Source organism: Conger conger, chromosome 9, assembly GCF_963514075.1.
Source record: "Conger conger chromosome 9, fConCon1.1, whole genome shotgun sequence".
NCBI lineage: Eukaryota > Metazoa > Chordata > Actinopteri > Anguilliformes > Congridae > Conger > Conger conger.
In genome coordinates this window covers 112501-140000 of record NC_083768.1, presented here as the reverse complement: position 1 = coordinate 140000, position 27500 = coordinate 112501, and the positions used below count along the sequence as shown (strand labels likewise).

General features: G+C 49.3%; 1 protein-coding gene across 1 annotated transcript in view; it reads right to left on the bottom strand.

Annotated features, from left to right (window-relative positions):
• Positions 1-27500, bottom strand: part of LOC133136593 (partitioning defective 3 homolog) — a 201645-nt gene that overhangs the window by 128004 nt on the left and 46141 nt on the right. The window contains exon 3 of the mRNA XM_061254228.1: positions 49-211. Coding sequence (XP_061110212.1) covers positions 49-211 — 163 coding nt within the window. The remainder of the gene's footprint in view (positions 1-48; positions 212-27500) is intronic.

Here is a 27500-nt window from a genome sequence, read left to right as displayed (position 1 = left end):
ATCCAGTGTGGAGAGAGAAAGATAAGGAGAGAGAGAGGAGAGACTTACTTGTCCTGAGTGCAGAGGGCGTGACCTCGATCTCGCTGGCGGGCTGGTAGGGCAGGAAGGCGGACATGTTGGGGCTGAGCTCAGGGCTCTGGGTGCCAGTGGAGCTGGCACTGGTGCCGTCTCCGCCATGGTGGGGGTCCTGCTCATCGTACACGGCAACCAGCTGCACAGAGAGGGGGGTCAGTACTGACACACACACTGACCACTACTACTGACACACACACTGACCACTACTACTGACAGTCTGCATCCTGACCACACCTACTACTGACCACTCTGCATCCTGACCACACCTACTACTGACCACACCTCATACTGACCACAATGCATCCTGACCACACCTACTACTGACCACTCTGCATCCTGACCACACCTACTGACCACACCTCATACTGACCACAATGCATCCTGACCACACCTTCTACTGACCACTCTGCATCCTGACCACACCTACTACTGACCACACCTTCTACTGACCACACCGCATCCTGACCACACCTACTACTGACCACACCTCATACTGACCACAATGCATCCTGCCCACACCTTCTACTGACCACACCTATGACTGACACACCTCATACTGACGCACCTCATACCGACGCACCTCATACTGACACACTTGTAATGTACACCATAACGTAATGTAACGTGGTGTAACACCTGATACAGACACTCTGCATACGGACACACCTCATACTGACACACCTGTAATGTACACCATACCATAATGTAACGTGGTGTAACACCTGATACAGACACTCTGCATACGGACACACCTCATACTGACACACCTGTAATGTACACCATACCATAATGTAACGTGGTGTAACACCTGATACAGACACTCTGCATACGGACACACCTACTACTGACACACCTACTACTGACACACCTCACACGGACACACCTCATACAGACACACCTCATACAGACACACCTCATACAGACACACCTCATACTGACACACCTACTACTGACACACCTACTACTGACACACCTACTACTGACACACCTCATACAGACACACCTCACACGGACACACCTCATACTGACACACCTCATACAGACACACCTCATACAGACACACCACATACAGACACACCACATACAGACACACCTCACACGGACACACCTCATACTGACACACCTCATACTGACACACCTCATACTGACACACCTCATACGGACACACCTCATACGGACACACCTCACACGGACACACCTCATACTGACACACCACATACAGACACACCTCATACTGACACACCTCATACTGACACACCTCATATGGACACACCTCATATGGACACACCTCATACGGACACACCTACTACTGACACACCTCATACGGACACACCTCATACGGACACACCTCATACAGACACACCTCATACGGACACACCTCATACTGACACACCTCATACTGACACACCTCATACTGACACACCTCATACGGACACACCTACTACTGACACACCTCATACAGACACACCTCATATGGACACACCTCATACGGACACACCTACTACTGACACACCTCATACAGACACACCTCATATGGACACACCTCATACTGACACACCTCATACTGACACACCTCATACAGACACACCTCATACAGACACACCTCATACGGACACACCTACTACTGACACACCTCATACAGACACACCTCATACTGACACACCTCATACTGACACACCTCATACTGACACAGCTCATACAGACACACCTCATACAGACACACCTCATACAGACACACCACATTCACAAAACATTTCCTACTGGCTGAGGGGCCTGACTGGTAGCCGGAGAGTGCTTCAAAGCCCCAGTGTGGCCACAATAAGAACCGCACAGCCAGGCCCTTACACCTGCATTGATCCAGGGGAGGATTGTCTCCCGCTTAGTCTAATAAACTGTAAGTCACTGCAAGTGCATAAAAGCCTCAGCTAAAGAACAAATGATTTGTCTTGCATCATCATCATCATCATCATCATCATCATCATATTGTTATTATTAATAATTCATATTATTATTATTTATATAACTGTTATTATAGATAATGTGTCAAAGCAGATGCACTGTTGCTATGAGTTTTCTCTCATACAGAAGCATGCACAGACCACACCAGTGAATGAGAACAGAATGAGCATTGAAAAGTAAAGATTCGGCACCTGGGAAACGATTCCAGTGGACGGCTTAAAGATAAAGATGAACACAGGCACATCATGCTGGCCAGCAGCAGAGCCAGGCCCACACTCTATCCCTCCATTCTGCATTCCTCAGATACGCTGCCTCGGCACTCTCTGGCCATCTCTGTTCTGTCATTAGCACGGCAAACAGAGACGGATTCTGCGTTTGCTTTGCATAATCACGGTCTGCAGAGCCCCCACGCTGGGGCGCATGATTGTGTTTGCTCAGGCGGTGGAAGGTTGCTGCCTTTTCATGTCATTAATCTCTCGGTGCATAGGGAAATGACACGCCACGGTCCAGCAGGGCATTATGGTTTCATGAGGAGGCAAAGCAATCAGAATTAAATGCATTTCTAAATAAGTATTGTTTTGTATTCAAATCTGGGTCTTTGAAGTAAATGCTGACTTGGCATTTCCTTCATTACAAAATGTTGTGAAGGTATTTTTATATTCACTAAATTCAGCCAGCTTTTCTGAAACATTAATAGAGCATTTTTGAAAAAACTGTTTTTGTACACATCCCAATTTGAGGTTTTGATTAAATCTAGACAGTTTATTGCAAGGATAATGCAACATGACAATTTGGTTTATTATGTTAAGCTGGTTTGAGAAATTCAATTTATAACATATTGTTGTGTAAACCTCCAACGGACAAATAACCTCATCCTTCTAAAACATCTATACAGAGCATTGACTCCGAACCAAACACAATCACACAAAGCCCTCTTCGTTTGTGTAATAAAAACAGAATCTTTCTCTACTGAATAACACATACATAACTGCAGCCCTCTTGCATATTTTTACTGAATATTTAGTCACAGTGACCCTCAAGTGTTTCTCCTAAAAGGCTTGCAGGCCTGTAGAGGAGGCTGCGTGGGTGTAGAAGTTAAATTAAGGACTCGTTTCAGTGCTATAGGAGACACAGGCCACGGCTGGTACCGTTAGCGGTTTCCACAGCGACGTGCAGCCCAATCTCAGCTCTGATTGGCTGTTGCTCTGCATGAGAATACCTGCAGTTCTGTCTGAGCAGGTCTGAGCAGGTCTGAGCAGGTCTGAGCAGGTCTGAGCAGGTCTCTGCAGGTCTCTGCAGGTCTCTGCAGGTCTCTGCAGGTCTCTGCAGGTCTCTGCAGGTCTGAGCAGGTCTCCGCAGGTCTCCGCAGGGTTCAGCCACAATCAGCCCTGACCCGGTCTGACGAGCCGCAGCCGGGGAGATGTCCACCATCATCTCCCAGAACAGCGAACAGTGCTCCGGAACAGCGCTCCGGAACAGCGCTCCGGAACAGCGCTCCGGAACAGCGCTCCGGAACAGCGCTCCGGAACAGCACTCCGGAACAGCACTCCGGAACAGCACTCCGGAACAGCGCTCCGGAACAGCGCGAGTGTTAAGACCAGGTCAGCCATAAGACCAGGACAGCCATAAGACCAGGACAGCCATCAGACCAGGACAGCCATAAGACCAGGACAGCCATAAGACCAGGACAGCCATAAGACCAGGACAGCCATAAGACCAGGTCAGCCATAAGACCAGGACAGCCATAAGACCAGGACAGCCATCACACCAGGTCAGCCATCACACCAGGACAGCCATCAGACCAGGACAGCCATAAGACCAGGACAGCCATAAGACCAGGACAGCCATAAGACCAGGACAGCCATAAGGCCAGGTCAGCCATAAGGCCAGGTCAGCCATAAGACCAGGTTTTGTAGAAATATTCCTCTACGTACAGCTTCACGTTTCTTCACCAAGGTCATTTCAAACGGCTACAGAAACGGGTCACAAGTTATTAAATAAAATAATGCAATATTATTTTTGATCATATATAAAAGGAGGTGAGATTTTAACTGTGATTTCTTTGCCATTTATCCTCACACATCATTAGGCTTTCAGTATGTGCAGCAGGAACTTTAGTTTCCACCTGAACAGGAAGGAGGGAGAACTGACCAGGATAATTTATGGAACAGGGAACATTTCAGACAGATTAGAGGCCCATCCGTTCGCAGTACCGCAGTAAATCCCCTTTCAAGCAGTCAACTATCTCTCCCAGCTCACTGGAGCAGGGAAAATCCATTAGATTACTGTACTGCTATCTTACCTTTAAAGTGCGGCAAAATGGAACATCTTACGGTGCACTCCAGTATTATAATAGTGCACTAATACGCTGAGGCTCACATTCGCTCGTTCAGAAAAGCCAAATGATAAGGCTTTTACTCATCTTTTGAAATGCTTCAGACTCATTGGAGTAGGAAACATGGAACAGTTTTTAAAAAGTGATAAAAACACAAAGCTGTCAACACAAAGCCCCAGCAACCAACTGCCATCCCAGGTACCAATTAGCTCATCAGGAGCAATTAGGGGTGAGGCGTCTTGATCAGGGACATTTCGGCACACCCAGGGCGGGATCGAACCGGCGCCCTCCCCCTGAAAACTGCCTCCTGGGCCAAGGACTCCTGACCGGCACCAAGCCCAGAGAGCCCTGACCAGCACCAAGCCCAGAGCCCCAACCAGCACCAAGCCCAGAGCCCCGACCAGCACCAAGCCCAGAGCCCCAACCAGCACCAAGCCCAGAGCCCCAACCGGCACCAAGCCCAGAGAGCCCCGACCAGCACCAAGCCCAGAGAGCCCTGACCAGCACCAAGCCCAGAGAGCCCCGACCAGCACCAAGCCCAGAGCCCCGACCAGCACCAAGCCCACAGCCCCGACCAGCACCAAGCCCAGAGAGCCCCGACCAGCACCAAGCCCAGAGCCCTGACCGGCACCAAGCCCAGAGAGCCCTGACCGGCACCAAGCCCAGAGCCCCGACCAGCACCAAGCCCAGAGAGCCCCGACCAGCACCAAGCCCAGAGCCCTGACCGGCACCAAGCCCAGAGAGCCCCAACCGGCACCAAGCCCAGAGAGCCCCGACCGGCACCAAGCCCAGAGAGCCCCGACCGGCACCAAGCCCAGAGCCCCGACCAGCACCAAGCCCAGAGAGCCCCGACCAGCACCAAGCCCAGAGAGCCCCGACCAGCACCAAGCCCAGAGCCCCGACCGGCACCAAGCCCAGAGCCCCGACCAGCACCAAGCCCAGAGAGCCCCGACCAGCACCAAGCCCAGAGCCCCGACCGGCACCAAGCCCAGAGAGTGCCGGCCCAGCACGGAGCTCAGAATAACTCTCTTTAAGACCTGTCCTCTTTCCTGCCTTAACAAGCCATAACAGAACAGAGACAACATTATCCCATGAAGCACCTCTCCTGCTTAACGGCTGGATAATGCGTTTCGTTAGGAGGAAAATTATTATTGCTGAGCTCGACTGCTCAGAGACAGAGAGAGATGGAAATTATGCTTTCTGAATTACAACGCAATTCTCTCCTTGAAAAAACCCATTAAAATGCAATCAGGTATGGAGGTGTGCGTAAACACAGAATAACATCGCGCTTAGGGGACCCTGCTAATACCACTTCATACTCAAGCACGGCAACAAAGGACCCTGAACTGCTCATGAATCACTGCTTAAAAAAAGCTATATACTGGGAATAACTCCGCAATTAGACCACACACGATATTAAAGGACAGCTTCAAAAGACCTTTCCTGTATCACAGTTCATGTTGATAGACATTGGCTCGAATAAAACTAAACCTAAAACATAATAAGAACAAAGAAAATGATAAAGCCTCAGGATGCGGGTTTAGGAGCTGAGATAAACTCAGCTGGGCCTGATACAGCACTCTACAGCACCCTAAAGCGCCCTATACCCTACACTCTACACCCTACATCACCCTACACTCTACATCACCCTAAAGCGCCCTATACCCTACACTCTACACCCTACAGTGCCCTACACCCTACATCACCCTACACTCTACAGCACCCTACACTCTACAGCACCCTACAGCACCCTACAGCGCCCTACACCCTACAGTACCCTAAAGCACCCTACACCCTACACTCTACATCACCCTACACTCTACAGCACCCTACAGCGCCCTACAGCACCCTACACCCTACAGCACCCTACACTACAGCACCCTACACTCTACAGCACCCTACACCCTACAGTACCCTAAAGCACCCTACATCACCCTACACTCTACAGCACCCTACAGCGCCCTACAGCACCCTACACCCTACAGCACCCTACAGCACCCTACAGCGCCCTACAGCGCCCTACACCCTACAGCACCCTACACCCTACACCCTACATCACCCTACACTCTACAGCACCCTACACTCTACAGCACCCTACAGCGCCCTACACCCTACACCCTACAGTACCCTAAAGCACCCTACACCCTACACTCTACATCACCCTACACTCTACAGCACCCTACAGCGCCCTACAGCACCCTACACCCTACAGTGCCCTACACCCTACATCACCCTACACTCTACAGCACCCTACACTGTACAGCACCCTACACCCTACAGTACCCTAAAGCACCCTACACCCTACACTCTACACCCTACAGTGCCCTACACCCTACATCACCCTACACTCTACAGCACCCTACACTCTACAGCACCCTACACTCTACATCACCCTACACTCTACAGCACCCTACAGCGCCCTACAGCACCCTACACCCTACAGCACCCTACAGCACCCTACAGCGCCCTACACCCTACAGTACCCTAAAGCACCCTACACCCTACATCACCCTACACTCTACAGCACCCTACACTCTACATCACCCTACACTCTACAGCACCCTACAGCACCCTACACCCTACAGTACCCTAAAGCACCCTACACCCTACACTCTACATCACCCTACACCCTACAGCACCCTACACTACAGCACCCTACACTCTACAGCACCCTACACCCTACAGTACCCTAAAGCACCCTACATCACCCTACACTCTACAGCACCCTACAGCGCCCTACAGCACCCTACACCCTACAGCACCCTACAGCACCCTACAGCGCCCTACAGCGCCCTACACCCTACAGCACCCTACACCCTACACCCTACATCACCCTACACTCTACAGCACCCTACACTCTACAGCACCCTACAGCGCCCTACACCCTACACCCTACAGTACCCTAAAGCACCCTACACCCTACACTCTACATCACCCTACACTCTACAGCACCCTACAGCGCCCTACAGCACCCTACACCCTACAGTGCCCTACACCCTACATCACCCTACACTCTACAGCACCCTACACTGTACAGCACCCTACACCCTACAGTACCCTAAAGCACCCTACACCCTACACTCTACACCCTACAGTGCCCTACACCCTACATCACCCTACACTCTACAGCACCCTACACTCTACAGCACCCTACACTCTACATCACCCTACACTCTACAGCACCCTACAGCGCCCTACAGCACCCTACACCCTACAGCACCCTACAGCACCCTACAGCGCCCTACACCCTACAGTACCCTAAAGCACCCTACACCCTACATCACCCTACACTCTACAGCACCCTACACTCTACATCACCCTACACTCTACAGCACCCTACAGCACCCTACACCCTACAGTACCCTAAAGCACCCTACACCCTACACTCTACATCACCCTACACTCTACAGCACCCTACAGCACCCTACACTCAACACCACCCTACACCCTACAGCACCCTACACCCTACAGCACCCTACACTCAACACCACCCTACACCCTACAGTACCCTACAGCACCCTACACCCTACAGCACCCTACACCCTACACCCTACAACACCCTACAGCACCCTACACTGAAAAAACCCATTAAAATGCAATCAGGTATGGAGGTGTGCGTAAACACAGAATAACATCGCGCTTAGGGGACCCTGCTAATACCACTTCATACTCAAGCACGGCAACAAAGGACCCTGAACTGCTCATGAATCACTGCTTAAAAAAAGCTATATACTGGGAATAACTCCGCAATTAGACCACACACGATATTAAAGGACAGCTTCAAAAGACCTTTCCTGTATCACAGTTCATGTTGATAGACATTGGCTCGAATAAAACTAAACCTAAAACATAATAAGAACAAAGAAAATGATAAAGCCTCAGGATGCGGGTTTAGGAGCTGAGATAAACTCAGCTGGGCCTGATACAGCACTCTACAGCACCCTAAAGCGCCCTATACCCTACACTCTACACCCTACATCACCCTACACTCTACATCACCCTAAAGCGCCCTATACCCTACACTCTACACCCTACAGTGCCCTACACCCTACATCACCCTACACTCTACAGCACCCTACACTCTACAGCACCCTACAGCACCCTACAGCGCCCTACACCCTACAGTACCCTACAGCACCCTACAGCGCCCTACACCCTACAGTACCCTAAAGCACCCTACACCCTACATCACCCTACACTCTACAGCACCCTACACTCTACATCACCCTACACTCTACAGCACCCTACAGCACCCTACACCCTACAGTACCCTAAAGCACCCTACACCCTACACTCTACATCACCCTACACTCTACAGCACCCTACAGCACCCTACACTCAACACCACCCTACACCCTACAGCACCCTACACCCTACAGCACCCTACACTCAACACCACCCTACACCCTACAGTACCCTACAGCACCCTACACCCTACAGCACCCTACACCCTACACCCTACAACACCCTACAGCACCCTACACTGAAAAAACCCATTAAAATGCAATCAGGTATGGAGGTGTGCGTAAACACAGAATAACATCGCGCTTAGGGGACCCTGCTAATACCACTTCATACTCAAGCACGGCAACAAAGGACCCTGAACTGCTCATGAATCACTGCTTAAAAAAAGCTATATACTGGGAATAACTCCGCAATTAGACCACACACGATATTAAAGGACAGCTTCAAAAGACCTTTCCTGTATCACAGTTCATGTTGATAGACATTGGCTCGAATAAAACTAAACCTAAAACATAATAAGAACAAAGAAAATGATAAAGCCTCAGGATGCGGGTTTAGGAGCTGAGATAAACTCAGCTGGGCCTGATACAGCACTCTACAGCACCCTACAGCGCCCTACAGCACCCTACACCCTACAGCACCCTACAGCGCCCTACACCCTACAGTACCCTAAAGCACCCTACACCCTACATCACCCTACACTCTACAGCACCCTACACTCTACATCACCCTACACTCTACAGCACCCTACAGCACCCTACACCCTACAGTACCCTAAAGCACCCTACACCCTACACTCTACATCACCCTACACTCTACAGCACCCTACAGCACCCTACAGTACCCTAAAGCACCCTACACTCTACACTCTACACTCTACACTCTACATCACCCTACACTCTACAGCACCCTACAGCACCCTACACTCAACACCACCCTACACCCTACAGCACCCTACACCCTACAGCACCCTACACTCAACACCACCCTACACCCTACAGTACCCTACAGCACCCTACACCCTACAGCACCCTACACCCTACACCCTACAACACCCTACAGCACCCTACACTCTACAGCACCCTACACCATACACTCTACAGCACTCTACACTCTACCCCCTACAGCACCCTGAAGCACCCTACAGCACCCCACTCTACACCCTAGAGCGCCCTACACCCTAACACCCTACACCCTACAGCACCCTACACCCTACACCTGACAGCACCCTAACACCCTACACTCTACAGCACCCTACACCCTACAGCACCCTACACCCAACAGCACCCTACACTCTACAGCACCCTACACTCAACACCACCCTACAGTACCCTACACCCTACACCCAACAGCACCCTACACCCTACACCCAACAGCACCCTACACTCTACAGCACCCTACACCCTACAGCACCCTACAGCAGCCTACACCCTACAGCACCCTACACTCTACAGCACCCTACACCCTACAGCACCCTACAGCACCCTACACTCTACAGCACCCTACACCCTACAGCACCCTACACTCTACACCCTACAGCACCCTACACCCTACACCCAACAGCACCCTACACCCTACACCCTACAGCACCCTACAGCAGCCTACACTCTACAGCACCCTACACAAAAGTTTGTGGATTCCATCTCAGGGGCACTACGTACACTGGAAAATGTATGCATTCATATACCGTAAATCATTTAGGATAACATCCTCTGTTAAGAAGCATATCTGATTTTGCAGCAATGGTTTGAGTCAGACCACAGAGAGATGGGATCAGTAGATCAGTGATGTAATAAACAGGGTCCTGGAGAAACACTGATCAGTCACACGGACCAGGCAGGCTGGAGGAACACTGCTCAGTCACACGGACCAGGCAGGCTGGAGGAACACTGATCAGTCACACGGACCAGGCAGGCTGGAGGAACACTGCTCAGTCACACGGACCAGGCAGGCTGGAGGAACACTGCTCAGTCACACGGACCAGGCAGGCTGGAGGAACACTGCTCAGTCACACGGACCAGGCAGGCTGGAGGAACACTGATCAGTCACACGGACCAGGCAGGCTGGAGGAACACTGCTCAGTCACACGGACCAGGCAGGCTGGAGGAACACTGCTCAGTCACACGGACCAGGCAGGCCGCTGACAGTGTGGGGCTGATCCAGCACATTCTGACTCAGACACGAGACTCATTCAGCTCATCAGAAAGCACTTATCTTCATACATCATTTGATAACCTTCCAAAACTTGACCAATTAGCTTTTTCTAAAACATTTTGTGCCCCTAAAATATGTTTTTATGAGCCCCGTTTTCACCGAACACTAAAACTGTTAGACATGAGAAATCTTATCCTCTATCTAACATGTTGTAACAGCAGTGAAACCATCTGAATGCTGACCTCACTGAGGTAACGCTGAGATGGGCATTCTATTGGCCGTGTTTAACGGTCTCTACGGAAACTGCCCCACCTTCCCACTTCCCCCCCATCAATCTCACGATGCACTTCTTTTGTGTTGGGCCTTTTAAACATCGAAAATCAAAGACTCAATTAAGGCATCCAGACAAACACTTGAAAAGGGCAAAATTAATCTGCACGAAAAGGTGTTTGAAACGGTAGCATTCACAAAGCCAGCAGCACTCCTGGCACGACACCCCTCCATCCTCTTCCTCTTCCTCTTCCTCCTGCTTATTCTTCTCAAACTTATTCTTAACAAACAGCCTGAGCCCCTTCTCCTGGGAGGAAGGCTCCTCCTTCAGACTCCACCGCACAGGAAGGCCAAGCTCGGGGGAAACAAACAGCAGGAAGCGCCTGGGCTGCGGCAGGAAGTGGGGGCTGCGGCAGGAAGTGGGGGCCACAGCAGGCAGCTGTAGCCCGGCTGCACCGTGGGAGAGACTCCCGGGGCCTGCGGGATCTCCCTGTGACAGACCGCGCTCCTCCTAAGATCTCCCACATCAGGGAGCTTCTCCTCTCCCCTGTTTGAGGGCATCTCTCCCGGGGTTATGGGGGCTGAGCAGTGTGCGTGCGTGCACTCACTCACTCACTCACTCACTCACTCACTCACTCACTCACTCACTCACTCACTCACTCACTCACTCACTCACTCACTCACTCACTCACTCACTCACTCACTCACTCACTCACTCACTCACTCACTCACTCACTGGGTTCAGAGCAGCTTAAACTTAAACGCTTCTGTCACTTGAACGCTTCTCTCCCTAAGGTTGGGTTATACAGACACAGAGAGCATTACCCAGGGGGCCGAGCGCTTCCTACAGACACAGAGAGCAGAGAGGAAAGAGAGAAGAGGATAAGACCGAGAGAGAGAAGGAGCGAGAGAGCAGAGGGAAGAGGACAGGAAGGCAGGAGGTGTCAGGAGGAGTGCAGCGAGTGGCAGCATCCTCCCCACTGGGAGACAGAGCAGAGTGCGTTTCCACACAACCTCGCACCCAACACAGTGAGTGGAACTCAGTGGGAAGGCGTGCGTGCGTGCGTGCGTGCGTGCGTCGGTGGTTCTAATCCCGGTGTAGCCACAATAAGATCCGCACAGCCGTTGGGCCCTTGAGCAGGGCCCTTGAGCAGGGCCCTTAACCCTGCATTGCTCCAGGGGAGAATTGTCTCCTGCTTAGTCTAATCAACTGTACGTCGCTCTGGATAAGAGCGTCTGCCAAATGCCATGAATGTAATGTAAAAACGTAATGATGAGAACAGGCCATTCATCCCAGCAATGCTCGCCTTATCTTTCCACTAAGTGAACCTACTGCTCAGTTCCACTGTGTGCAAATGATACAGCAAATATCCCTCACACTTACCAAGCAAATACTCCAGTCTGACACAATCTTAACATCTTTCTGTTTGGGTACATTTAGTCTCCCGTGGTAATCATTCTTTCATAAAATCAGTCTACCATCTACAACAGGCCAGCCACCAGCCAGTTTAAATGTCTCAATTTAAACTTGGAGATATATTAACTGCACTATTTTTATCAGCAGTGAGCATCTCAGTTTTCCACAAACGATATAAACAGTGACCTCAAAAAGCACAAACTACCGGAGTCCACACACAGCACAAACTACCACAGTCTACACACAGCACAAACTACCACAGTCCACACACAGCACAAACTTACAGACATAATCTTGAGAGAGAACATTGGTCCTCACATTACCAGGTTTTTGCATAACATCAATTTTCTCCACAACAACCTTTAACTTTCCCTTTTAACTTCAGGAAAGGATTCTTGAAATTGGAATAATTGATCTTTCCCGTTATGTGGCAGATGCATGTAAAATCTGATTCTGAGATTACTGCACTTAATGCCGGAATTTCCCATGACTGACCGCGGAGCCCAGCACACGGTCACACTCAACCGACCGCTCTCTTCTACCCAGAATTCCCCAGGGTTTCATGTGTGTGTGGGTGTTTAATGGTTTATGAACGCACGCACACACACAGAGTACATAATCACCTAAATAACTGCAGGGTTTGCGTGCACTCTCCTGTTCGTACAGTATTTAGCGAGGCTAAGATAGGGCTGTATTTATTTTTCTGGTCCTGTTCCAGATGCCAGCCTGGGAATCTGGAACTTTCTCATAGGGAGACGGCCCTGTAGCCCCGCCCACTGTAAGAGAGGTGTGTTCTACTCAAAGCGGAGTGTTCTGCACACACACACTCACAGCGGAGAGTTCTGCACACACACACTCACAGCGGAGAGTTCTGCACACACACACTCACAGCGGAGTGTTCTGCACACACACACTCACAGCGGAGTGTTCTGCACACACACACTCACAGCGGAGAGTTCTGCACACACACACTCACAGCGGAGAGTTCTGCACACACACACTCACAGCGGAGAGTTCTGCACACACACACTCACAGCGGAGAGTTCTGCACACACACACTCAGACAGCCACCACTGTACATTAACCCAGGAATATCCCTAAATGTTCCTTGTCCTGTAGGATGAATGGAATCAGGGAACTGGTTTGGAATTCCTGGTATTCAGGGAAAATTCCCAGGTGGGGGAATCCATGGTGACAGAGAAAGGCGCTAAAACACACAGCCGTACAGATGGGTTATATGTGAATATGCGTCTGAATGTCACTGCAGGTTAGACCATCTGCTGAAGGCCTACATGACATCCACAGCAGCAGATGCATATGTACACCGTAATGAAGAGCTGTGTTTAGGCCACCATAAACCAGACTGCTTTTGTAGAAAAACAACGCATCTATGATTAGAAAATAGATTGAATTATGAATCCATCAGGGCAGCGATCAAATATTAATTTGTAGGACAGGCAGAACATTATTCCACCACCAGACCAACACCATCCCCATGTCTGCGTTTCCCTGCCCTCTGAGTGGCCTGCAGGGCATGATGGGAAGCAGCCATGTTAAACTGATTTTATTTTTCCTGGAACTGCGTCTCTCCTTGCAGGCTGAGTGCCTCCCGATTCCTGACTGCTGCTACAGCATAGCTAGCATTAGCATGTGAGCTGCTGCTACAGTATAGCTAGCATTAGCATGTGAGCTGCTGCTACAGCATAGCTAGCATTAGCATGTGAGCTGCTGCTACAGCATAGCTAGCATTAGCATGTGAGCTGCTGCTACAGCATAGCTAGCATTAGCATGTGAGTTACATTGGCAACTCCAACCCTTCCAAGCCATTCAAAAGGTAACAATTTAAACAGCCCCTTTGAGAGATAACAAAATTGGTGCCACAGAGCAATAATAGGGAACATGAACTCCTGCCCCTCTGCGTTACCCGTCTGCATCATGCTCACAGATGACTTTTGTTCTTATAAAATTCCAACTATTTTTACAATTCAGAAATATTTTTTACCCATGAGATCATAAGAATATATGAACGACCAGAGAAGCCATTGAGCCAACAGACTTGGACCAATCCCTAATGAGGAGTAATGTCTTCCCAAGGACAAACAGAAATGATCTGGAGGCCACAAAAAATGAAGTGTTCTTCAAAAGCGGAAAACTAACTGAGAAACTCCACAGGAAGACAACCTCCACCAGGTTCGGTCCATCTCCAGAGACCAGCAGGCCTGAAGTCCCCCCTGGAGCCTGTACTGAGGAGCGAGAGCAGGCTGTAATCATGTCAGAGTCTGTCTGTGTGGAGGACAAGAACAGGGACCGGTCCCCTCAGTGCTGCCATCAGCTAGCTAGCTCGCTCGCTCACACGTCTGTCCAGACAGATTTCATTTGGGAGCGCGGAGGGACTGATTAAAGTGGGCCACACTCTAACTCCAGCCTCTGCCTGTAATCATAAGTTACAGGACTGCTGATCTCCATCTGAAGCGGAAAACACACATTTTACATCCTCACTGTGTGCTCATGACCACCTGCTGCTCCAGCACAACAACATTCACACATCAAAGCCACTGTCAGTGTCCAAAACATTTACTCGCATTATTAAAGCTTAGTGAAAAAAAAAAGGCTTATACATAAGAGGAATGTTCTTTTCTGGCTTCACTTCTTTCCCAAGATCGTGATCTATATTTAGCCTAAAAAAAACTTCATAAGGAAAATAATGCATGGATGTGAATGGAGATGCACTAGAAAGCCAGCTGTTCTCCAGATTGCTTCAGACTGCAGAACACCTGCCGAACCACCATTTCACCATGATAGAGCAGCACAGAGTCTGTACATTACAATATGCACACATCATTTCCACTTGAGAAAAAGCCATCAGCCATTTCATTCATTATTAAAGAAAGCATAATTGCACTACACTGAAGTGAGAGGAGTGTTGTTTACTCTTTAAAATGAGATTCCGATAAACGTGTTGAATAATTGCGGCCTCGAGGCACGCAGGGAAAACAAACTTCCACAAGAACCAGTGGGAATTCCACAAACAGGAGGATCACCTGAGGAGCACAGTCCAGCACCGTGCGGGGGGCAACACAGTCCAGCACCCTGCGGTGGGGTGAGGGGGTACAGTGTGGTGAGGTCAGGGGGTACAGTGTGGGGGTGAGGGGGTACAGTGTGGTGAGGTCAGGGGGTACAGTGTGGGGGTGAGGGGGTACAGTGTGGTGAGGTCAGGGGGTACAGTGTGGTTAGGTCAGGCGGAACAGTGTGGTGAGGTCAGGGGGTACAGTGTGGGGGTGAGGCGGTACAGTGTGGTGAGGTCAGGGGGTACAGTGTGGGGGTGAGGGGGTACAGTGTGGTGAGGTCAGGGGGTACAGTGTGGGGGTGAGGGGGTACAGTGTGGTGAGGTCAGGGGGTACAGTGTGGGGGTGAGGGGGTACAGTGTGGGGGTGAGGGGGTACAGTGTGGTGAGGTCAGGGGGTACAGTGTGGGGGTGAGGCGGTACAGTGTGGTGAGGTCAGGGGGTACAGTGTGGTGAGGTCAGGGGGTACAGTGTGGGGGTGAGGCGGTACAGTGTGGTGAGGTCAGGGGGTACAGTGTGGGGGTGAGGGGGTACAGTGTGGTGAGGTCATGGGGTACAGTGTGGTGAGGTCAGGGGGTACAGTGTGGGGGTGAGGGGGTACAGTGTGGGGGTGAGGGGGTACAGTGTGGTGAGGTCAGGGGGTACAGTGTGGGGGTGAGGGGGTACAGTGTGGTGAGGTCATGGGGTACAGTGTGGTGAGGTCAGGGGGTACAGTGTGGGGGTGAGGGGGTACAGTGTGGGGGTGAGGGGGTACAGTGTGGTGAGGTCAGGCGGTACAGTGTGGTGAGGTCAGGGGGTACAGTGTGGGGGTGAGGGGGTACAGTGTGGTGAGGTCATGGGGTACAGTGTGGTGAGGTCAGGGGGTACACTGTGGGGGTGAGGAGGTACAGTGTGGGGGTGAGGGGCCCCAGCGCTCACAGAGACTTGCTTCCTGTTTGGGCCGGAGCGCCCCACCTGCCTGACTCCACTTCCTCTGGAGATACAGACAGGAAGTCATCATCAGCAAGAGGTCAGCCTGGGTCACTGCAGCGACTACTGCCTACAGAGAGCCACACGTACACAGCCTCTCTCTCTCTCTCTCTCACTCACACACACACACACACACACATATATATATAATGGGTGCACCTTGAATCACCTTACTTACACAGGTATGTTCCATGGTGTTGGAAACTGTTATTAAAAATATATTCCAGTGTCGCCTCTGGACCCGTGCATCAACTGTGTGTGTGTGCGCGTGTGCGGGTAACCCGGTTCAGCCCTGACCTCCTCGCCCCTGTTTTTCTGCAGGGTCATTTTATCTTGCATCAGTGTGGGTCTGAAACAGCCCAAAAACCCAACGCTGATGTTCAGCCTCTTAAGCCGTTTATACCAGAGGAGACGCAGAAGCAGGACTATCATACTCCAGTTTCGTATCGAATGCTTCCAGAGTCATCGCGGGGTGGCCTGCTCGGGTCAGTACAGACCACCCCACAGGCCCGAGACCAGCGGAACCAGAACACTGTCACTCCTGCTGCTCCTGTACAAGGCAGGACAGGTTTAAATAAAACTTTAAACTTTAAGGCTTTCATCACTGATGTTAGAGAAGGGCATCTTTTGGATTGGGTAGAGACATGTGTTGAAGCTACAGCACTGCAGAAACTTTGATCTGAACAAGTTTCATCACAAGCTGAGATTCTACCCATCAGCCCCGAGAGTGGAGAAAGGCGAGATCAGGAGAGAAGGGTCGAGCTTTAAGGGAGAAACTGGAACCCGTTGGCGATGGAGGAAAGAAGAAACCAAAATATTCCTGGAGTAAGAGTGTGCAGTCTGAGACTGACCAGATCGATTAGCACACAGCCCCACATGCTTTAACCCCACAGTGCTCCAGGGGGGTTGCCTCCTGCTGAGTCGAATCAACTGTAAGTTGCTTTGGATAAAAGCCAGCTAAATAAGATGTAATGTAATGCAGGGTCCTCATTCATAGCCAGCGCACCTCAGCAGGTCTGTCAGTATAATGTCCTTATTTATTTATGTGCTTGTTTGTTTATTTACTAAAGTTGTTTCAGGTGTGACTGTGGAAGGTTGTTACTTTTGGGAGGGATGCGCTGTACTGCACAGCAGTGTGCGTGTAACAACTCCACCGAGGAGCACACGTAATTAACATAATTAACACGGCTAACGCTGACCGGCTGACTCTCCCCAGGAGGAGTGAGAGGCTTCAGACAGACAAAGAGCACCTGACATCTGTCCCCCGACCCTGAGAACGTGAAGCAGCTCCCTAGGAGTCTGACCAGCAGCACTGACATCATTAAACCTACATCTTACACCGAACAGCTGCCATCTTAGACAGCAGGACCATCTTACACCGAACAACAGCCATCTTAGACAGCAGGACCTCAGACAGAACAGCAGCCATCTTAGACAGCAGGACCTCAGACAGAACAGCGGCCATCTTAGACAGCGGGCCAGAGTCCTTCTTCTCTCCCTCTCTCTCTCCAATACTCTCAAGCACTATGCTATTTTTCATTCCAACTGCTTATTTTCACTCCTTGGTTTCCGTCCTCTTTCCCAATGGAGGTAGTGTAGAAAGGACAGTGGAATCAAGGAAACGTGGAACTGAATGGCAAGGACCGTATTTAGTCAAGTGTCAGTTTGAAGCCTCATCAGTTACAGACGTGGCAGACAGGGAGAGGTGGATCCACAGGTCAGTTACAGACGTGGCAGACGGGGAGAGGTGGATCCACAGGTCAGTTACAGACGTGGCAGACGGGGAGAGGTGGATCCACAGGTCAGTTACAGACGTGGCAGATGGGGAGAGGTGGATCAACAGGTCAGTTACAGACGTGGCAGCCGGGGAGAGGTGGATCCACAGGTCAGTTACAGACGTGGCAGATGGGGAGAGGTGGACCCACAGGTCAGTTACAGACGTGGCAGATGGGGAGAGGTGGATCCACAGGTCAGTTACAGACGTGGTAGATGGGGAGAGGTGGATCAACAGGTCAGTTACAGACATGGCAGACGGGGAGAGGTGGACCCACAGGTCAGTTACAGATGTGGCAGACGGGGAGAGGTGGACCCACAGGTCAGTTACAGACGTGGCAGACGGGGAGAGGTGGACCCACAGGTCAGTTACAGACGTGGCAGACGGGGAGAGGTGGACCCACAGGTCAGTTACAGACGTGGCAGACGGGGAGAGGTGGACCCACAGGTCAGTTACAGACGTGGCAGACGGGGAGAGGTGGATCCACAGGTTGATCATAAATACTTCAAAGGATCCGCTCCCTTTCCTTGCTCAGAATCGTTCCTCACGCTACTTCCTCATTCCTAGTTCCTTCAAGGAGCCTTTCACGATTTAACGATTGGCCTGTGGGTGGCCTTAGCGTAGTGGTTAAGGTACATGACTGGGATCCGCAAGGTCAGTGGTTCAATCCCCGGTGTAGCCACAATAAGATCCGCACAGCCGTTGGCCCCTAACCCTAACCCTTAACCCTGCATTGCTCCAGGGGAGGATTGTCTCCTGCTTTGTTTAATCAACTGGATGTCACTCTGGATAAGAGCATCTGCCAAATGTCATTAATGTAATGTAATGTAATGATTGGCCAACATCCACCACATTGTGGGTGAGGAGAGGATTGTGGAGATAAATGAGCGGAAAGAGCCCTTAGTCTCTCGGAAAGGGGGCGACACACCTGAGCAACACAGCAGCCAGGAGACTGTGCTCCTGCAGCAAAGAGCTGCCGACCCAGACTCCGCTGTAGGAGAGGCAGGGCTCCAACACCCGAATAACTGCACCACAGTGACACCTGCTGCTCATCAGAGGTACTAATCCTACATACCACCCCAGACACCCACAAATTAACATTCACAGTTCAAACCTAGATGTTCTAGGTACAGTACAGTGCAGAAGTCTTAGGCACCCTTAAGCTTTATTATATACAGTGCATCCGGAAAGTATTCACGGCGCTTCACGTTTTCCACATTTTGTTATGTTACAGCCTTATTCCAAAATTGATTAAATTCTTTTTTTTCCTCAAAATTCTACACACAATACCCCATAATGACAACGTGAAAAAGTTTTTTGAGTTTTTTGCAAATAAAAAAATAAAAAACTAAGAAATCACATGTACATAAGTATTCACAGCCTTTGCCATGAAGCTCAATGCCATGCATCCTGTTTCCACTGATCAACCTTAAGATGTTTCTGCAGCTTAATTGGAGTCCACCTGTGGTAAATTCAGTTGATTGGACATGATTTGGAAAGGGACACACCTGTCTATATAAGGTCCCACAGTTGACAGTGCATGTCGGAGCACAAACCAAGCATGAAGTCAAAGGAATTGTCTGTAGACCTCCGAGACAGGATTGTCTCGAGGCACAAATCTGGGGAAGGGTACAGAAAAATTTCTACTGCTTTGAAGGTCCCAATGAGCACAGTGGCCTCCATCATCCGTAAATGGAAGAAGTTGGGAACCACCAGGACTCTTCCTGCTCCAGAGCGCTCTTGACCTCAGACTGGGGCGACAGTTCATCTTTCAGCAGGACAACGACCCTAAGCACACAGCCAAGATATCAAAGGAGTGGCTTCAGGACAACTCTGTGAATGTCCTTGAGTGGCCCAGCCAGAGCCCAGACTTGAATCTGATTGAACATCTCTGGAGAGATCTGAAAATGGCTGTGCACCGACGCTCCCCATCCAACCTGATGGAGCTTGAGAGGTGCTGCAAAGAGGAATGGCGAAACTGCCCAAAGATAGGTGTGCCAAGCTTGTGGCATCATATTAAAAAAGACTTGAGGCTGTAATTGCTGCCAAAGGTGCATCAACAAAGTATTGAGCAAAGGCTGTGAATACTTACGTACATGTGATTTTTTTAAAATAAATTTGCTAAAATTTCAAAAAAACTTCTTTCATGTTGTCATTATGGGGTGTTGTGTATAGAATTTTGAGGAAAAAAATGAATTTATTCCATTTTGGAATAAGGCTGTAACATAACAAAATGTGGGAAAAGTGAAGCGGTGTGAATACTTTCGGGATGCACTGTATATATATATATGTTGATTTTTTTGTGTTAGTATAAAAGAACACATTTGAGATTTCCAAATATTAATTTTCTAAAAGACTGAATTCTACCGAGACATTTTAGTATTTAATTTAAAAAAAGTAACCTATTACTTTAAGTAATTGACTACGTTTTACATAAAAACTTGATCGAGGCTGTCTGCGATCAGAAGCAAGGAGCCAACCAAAGTCTGCAGAAGAACTGTGGCAAGTTCTCCAACATGCTTGGAACAACCTCCCTGCTGATTGTCTAATAGAACTGCATCTCAGAGAACTGATGCAGTTTTAACTCCGAAGGGTAGTCACAAAAAATATTGATTTGATTCAGTTTTTAACTATTCTGCCAAATTACTAAAATGCTATGTAAAATGTATAGTACATTTATTTAGGACTTTTCTTTGAATATTTTTGAAAGAATCAAATCTGTACAGAATGTTATACAGGTGCCTAAGACTTTTGCACAGTACTATATGTGGTCATAAACCCATACCAAACAAATACACACACGCACACACATATCCCTGACAGACAGACAGACAGACATCCATGCATCCTGCATTCACACTGCACACACACACATCATCATCATCATCATCATCATCATCATCCTGCATTCACGCTGCACACACAAATCATCCTGAATTCAAACTGCACACACACACACCAACCTGCATTCACACACACACACACACACACACACACACACACACACACACACACACACACACTCAACACACACACACACACCATCATCATCATCATCCTGCATTCACGCTGCGCACACACACACACACACACACACACACACACACACACACACACACACACACACACACACAGTTATCAATCACTAAAACAATCACAAAAACTAGCTCACCAAACTGAGTTTGTGCTGAAAAAGAGCAATGCTGGCTTGACAGTCACTGTTAAGGACAGACATCGATTGAGCTCAGACAGTCTGTGGAGTTAAAATGGTGGATGGCAGTGAGGGGGAAACAGGCTGGAGCGATGCATTTCAGTGTGACTGCAGGACTGAGCTCTTCAGCAGAGACAGAGGGGCTTAGATAACTCACCCACTCACTATCACACACACACTCACACTCACACATACTCTCACACTATCACTCACACACTCACACTATCACATACTCTCACACTATCACTCACACACTCACACTATCACACACAATATCACACACAATATCACACTCACACTCACACTATCACTCACACTCTCACACACACTCTCACACACACTCTCACACACACTCTCACTCACACTCTCACTCACACTCTCACTCACACTCTATCTCTCACACTCTCTCTCACACTCTCTCTCACACTCTCTCTCACACTCTCTCTCACACTCACACACTCACACACTCACACACTCACACACTCACACACTATCACACACACACACTCACACTATCACACACAATATCACACTCACACACTATCACACACAATATCACACTCACACACACTCTCACACACACTATCACTCACAATCACTCACAATCACTCACAATCACTCACAATCACTCACAATCACTCACAATCACTCACACTCACACTCACACTCACACTCACACTCACACTCACACTCACACTCACACTCACACTCACACTCACACACAATATCACACTCACAATCAAACACGCTCTCACATTCACACACTATCACACACAGGGTTTACAAAATACAAGAATAGGCGTTGAGAAAGAAAGATTAAAAGCTCTTGGGCACTCAAACGCAGGAGAGGGGCTGCCTGCTGTCCTTTGGCACAATGAGGCCGACTGATCGATACCCAGCTCTTCCCCCGAGTCCATTACCCCTGTGTGGATCGATCCTCCGACCCGCCTACCGCACTGTCTCAGTACTCACACTGACACTCGCACTCACACTCACACAGTGTTAGTGACAGTGCTCAGTGTTAGAGTGACAGTGCTCAGTGATAGTGACAGTGCTCAGTGTTAGAGTGACAGTGCTCAGTGTTAGTGATAGTGCTCAGTGATAGTGACAGTGCTCAGTGTTAGAGTGACAGTGCTCAGTGTTAGAGTGACAGTGCTCAGTGATAGTGACAGTGCTCAGTGTTAGTGACAGTGCTCAGTGATAGAGTGACAGTGCTCAGTGTTAGTGACAGTGCTCAGTGATAGAGTGACAGTGCTCAGTGTTAGTGACAGTGCTCAGTGTTAGTGACAGTGCTCAGTGTTAGTGACAGTGCTCAGTGATAGAGTGACAGTGCTCAGTGTTAGTGACAGTGTTAGAGTGACAGTGCTCAGTGTTAGAGTGACAGTGCTCAGTGTTAGTGACAGTGCTCAGTGATAGAGTGACAGTGCTCAGTGATAGAGTGACAGTGCTCAGTGTTAGTGACAGTGCTCAGTGATAGAGTGACAGTGCTCAGTGTTAGTGACAGTGCTCAGTGATAGAGTGACAGTGCTCAGTGATAGAGTGACAGTGCTCAGTGATAGTGACAGTGCTCAGTGATAGAGTGACAGTGCTCAGTGATAGAGTGACAGTGCTCAGTGTTAGTGACAGTGCTCAGTGTTAGTGACAGTGCTCAGTGTTAGTGACAGTGCTCATTGATAGAGTGACAGTGCTCAGTGATAGAGTGACAGTGCTCACAGTGTTAGAGTGACAGTGCTCAGTGTTAGAGTGACAGTGCTCAGTGTTAGAGTGACAGTGCTCAGTGTTAGAGTGACAGTGCTCAGTGTTAGTGACAGTGCTCAGTGTTAGAGTGACAGTGCTCAGTGTTAGAGTGACAGTGCTCAGTGATAGTGACAGTGCTCAGTATTAGAGTGACAGTGCTCAGTGTTAGAGTGACAGTGCTCAGTGTTAGTGACAGTGCTCAGTATTAGAGTGACAGTGCTCAGTGTTAGTGACAGTGCTCAGTGTTAGTGACAGTGCTCAGTGTTAGTGACAGTGCTCAGTGATAGAGTGACAGTGCTCAGTTAGTGACAGTGCTCAGTGTTAGTGACAGTGCTCAGTGTTAGAGTGACAGTGCTCAGTGTTAGTGATAGTGCTCAGTGATAGAGTGACAGTGCTCAGTGTTAGTGACAGTGCTCACAGTGTGGGACAAATGACCCAGATAAAGTGCTTCCAGCGTCAGATTTCACATAAACATACATTCTCATCAAGGCAGGTTGTGCTTTTAATGCGGCCTCAAATCCTTTAGTTCCATTTTCACAGGTGACTTTGGACGACAAACACACAGAGCGGTGCAATGAGACACCGTCTCAGCACACGGAACGCCCGTCAGGGGGAGCTCTGGTCTCTGCTGGTCTCTGCTGGTCTCTCTGTGTGAGGTGATGCTCTGGTCTCTGTGTGAGGTGATGCTCTGGTCTCTGTGTGAGGTGATGCTCTGGTCTCTGTGTGAGGTGATGCTCTGGTCTCTGTGTGAGGTGAAGCTCTGGTCTCTGTGTGAGGTAATGCTCTGGTCTCTGTGTGAGGTGATGTTCTGGTCTCTGTGTGAGGTGATGTTGATTCAGGGAGCCGCAGCGACAGAAGAAAAACTTGAATGGGGCGCCCTCTGCAGGACACAGTGGAGGATACACCCGATTCATAGTAAACTTTTTAACACGTTTTATGAAACTCGTCTTAAGCATTCATTCATCAGGATTACGGGAATTATAAAATCACCCATTTAAATGTTGAATCTTGTTGGGTTTTTATATGGTATGCATACTGTAATATTCAATTGGCAAATTAAAATCATTTTGCCACTAAATCAAAATAAAATATGAATTAATGGCATAATAAAAGCAAAAAGCACACTTTACAAGCATGCACTTTCATTTCCGCTGACAATAGAACAGCTGAGACCACCACAAGTGCGTTTGGCTCCTACAAAAGAATGACATTCGAAAACTTTTATAAATCACACATTATTTGTGCATATGCATTTTTGAGGGATTTTCGTTTGGCTCTAGTTTGATAAATGAGACCCAAGGTGTTTCTGCCCTGGGCTGGCTAGCTCTCACATACAGACACACACACACACACACACACACACAGGCATACACATGCACACGCACAGACACATAGGTATACACGCACGCACACACGGCATTTCAGGAAGCCAAAAGGAGGAGGTGATTTTGGGAAGGATCACAGAGGAACACATTTCTATGTGTGTGTGTGTGTGTGCGTATATGTATGTGTGTGTATTTCAGGCTGTAGTTCACCACACACAGAGACCAAACAAACAGAAACTGAATGCCTGACAGTTTGAGGAAAGGTGAACAGGCACTGAAGTCACTCAATCCACAAATAAACCCCGCAGCCCAGCAGAACCAGGCCCAAACGAGCACAATTCCGCCATGTCACTTAACTGTTACTGTCTAGACAAAAGCAAGCACTCCACCAAACTTGTCCAACAAGCTCTCTTTCTCTCTCACTCTTTCTAGCCCTCCCTAAAACTCTCTCAAACACACACACACACACAGCACCAGTTCTCAGTGAATGCACACAAACATTAGCGCTTGCCAAGCTGATAATACGGTCTCACACTCTGTGCTTTGATCTCCACAGTGCTGTAATTACCAGGCAGGTTAAACCTGTTGATGACAACTGAGCAGTGAGAGAATTCTGCCTTCAGTTTTATCTGTAGAAATTTGGAGAAGAGCTCATATTTTATCCAATACAACTCCCCAAAGGAGCAGGAAGGCCAGCTGTTGGCTAACATAAACCACATGAGCACAGGGGCCCTTGTGCAAGCAGAATGCTGTTTCACCCCTCTGCCATCCGCCAGCTCAACCCTGGCACAAGTTTCTGGAATGAAGTTTTGGTGGATAGTTTGTCTTTGATATAATTCTTTGAAAACTGCATGGGCTACATTGTATTTATCATTGTTTTGTCTTATTTATACTTTACATTCCTGTACTTATTGAGGGTTTTAATAGTTTAATAGTTTGTGGTTTTTCTGTAATGAGAAGAATGTCGTATCTGTGTGCTCCTCCCATTCCCAGTACACCTCCATCCGTGTGCTCCTCCCACACCCAGTACACCTCCATCTGTGTGCTCTCCCACTCCCAGTACACCATACCTCCATCTGTGTGCTCCTCCCACTCCCAGTACACCACACCACCATCTGTGTGCTCCTCCCACACCCAGTACACCTCCATCTGTGTGCTCCTCCCACTCCCAGTACACCTCCATCTGTGTGCTCCTCCCACTCCCAGTACACCATACCTCCATCTGTGTGCTCCTCCCACTCCCAGTACACCTCCATCTGTGTGCTCCTCCCACTCCCAGTACACCACACCTCCATCTGTGTGCTCCTCCCACTCCCAGTACACCACACCTCCATCTGTGTGCTCCTCCCACTCCCAGTACACCTCCATCTGTGTGCTCCTCCCACTCCCAGTACACCACACCTCCATCTGTGTGCTCCTCCCACTCCCAGTACACCACACCTCCATCTGTGTGATCCTCCCACTCCCAGTACACCTCCATCTGTGTGCTCCTCCCACTCCCAGTACACCACACCTCCATCTGTGTCCTCCTCCCACTCCCAGTACACCTCCATCTGTGTGCTCCTGCCACTCCCAGGACACCACACCTCCATCTGTGTGCTCCTCCCACTCCCAGTACACCACACCTCCATCTGTGTGCTCCTCCCACTCCCAGTACACCTCCATCTGTGTGCTCCTCCCTCTCCCAGTACACCACGCCTCGCCAGATGATTCCAGAGATTGTTAGTCTTGGCTTTGCAAAGAGGTGATGGGTAACATAAAGCAGGAATACACTGTGCAGAGAGACAGAGTCACACCAGTACAGGTAGAGTAGCAGAGTTCTGGAGAGCTGAGCATTATTCCAGCCACAGGGCACCTGCACAGCTCTGCCACAAGGGGGCAGAGTTATCTCACTCAGGACTGCTCTGAACAGGGAGGGCGTCTTTCAGCTGGTGTGTGTGCGCATGCGCGTGCGTGTGCGTGCGTACGTGCGTGTGGTTCATGGAGAGCAGGTGATCACCGCTGTGCAGATTTCCATTTACAGTAAAAGCAACTAAAATTATCCAATCAGATCACAGGAAACCGTTTAAAATGGGGACACTTCAGTTGTCAATCATGAACACATCAAGAAATCCAGCTGTAGCATAGGATCACTTTACCAACTGAGGCAGTTAAACTACAGCCTGTCGCTGAGGGGCTAAGGAGCCGGACTGGGACCTGGAAGGTTCATGGTTCAGGTCAACTGTAGCCACAGTAAGATCAGTGCAGCTGTTGGGCCCTTGAGCAAGGCCCTTAACCCCACAGTGCTCCAGGGGGGATTGGTTAATTTAATCATCTGTCAGTCTTTTTGAATAAAAAGCATCAGCAAAATACCTGTAATGTAAATAATTAAGAGCGAAATTTGGCAGGAAACGCAGAAACAGATACAGACCTGATTTGGCATCGATTGGCCAACCCCACCCTGTCAGAAATGGTTTTAAAATGCAGGCAGAAAACAGCACACCTGCACCGTACACACAAAGAGACACTGTGTATCAGCCAACATTAAAATAAACACAGAACAGACAGATTACAGGATTAGAGGGGGATGGATGGAGCAAGAGAGAGATGGAAGAATGAAAAGGTGCTCTTCTCCTCTAACCCCACTGCAGGGAAGTCTGGGTAATTCTGCTCCTAACTCAGTCAATCGGTTAAACCAGCTCAGATTAAAACGATCACAAGACAACATATTTTCAGGGTTAACCACCGTGTTTTAAACACACAAAGGAGCCAGTCCAGCGCCTACAGACAAGGCAAATCCTTTGAACAAACCTACGCCCTGTTGTTATGGAAACAGACATTTTTAACTTTTGTTTCAATCTTACTCAGAAAGGGCCGGTGGGAGCAGGATCTCTCTAATCAAGACTGGAGCAGACTCTGCACCTCTAATCAAGGTCCTGAGCAAAGACTGGAGCAGATTCTGCACCTCTAATCAAGGGCCTGAGCA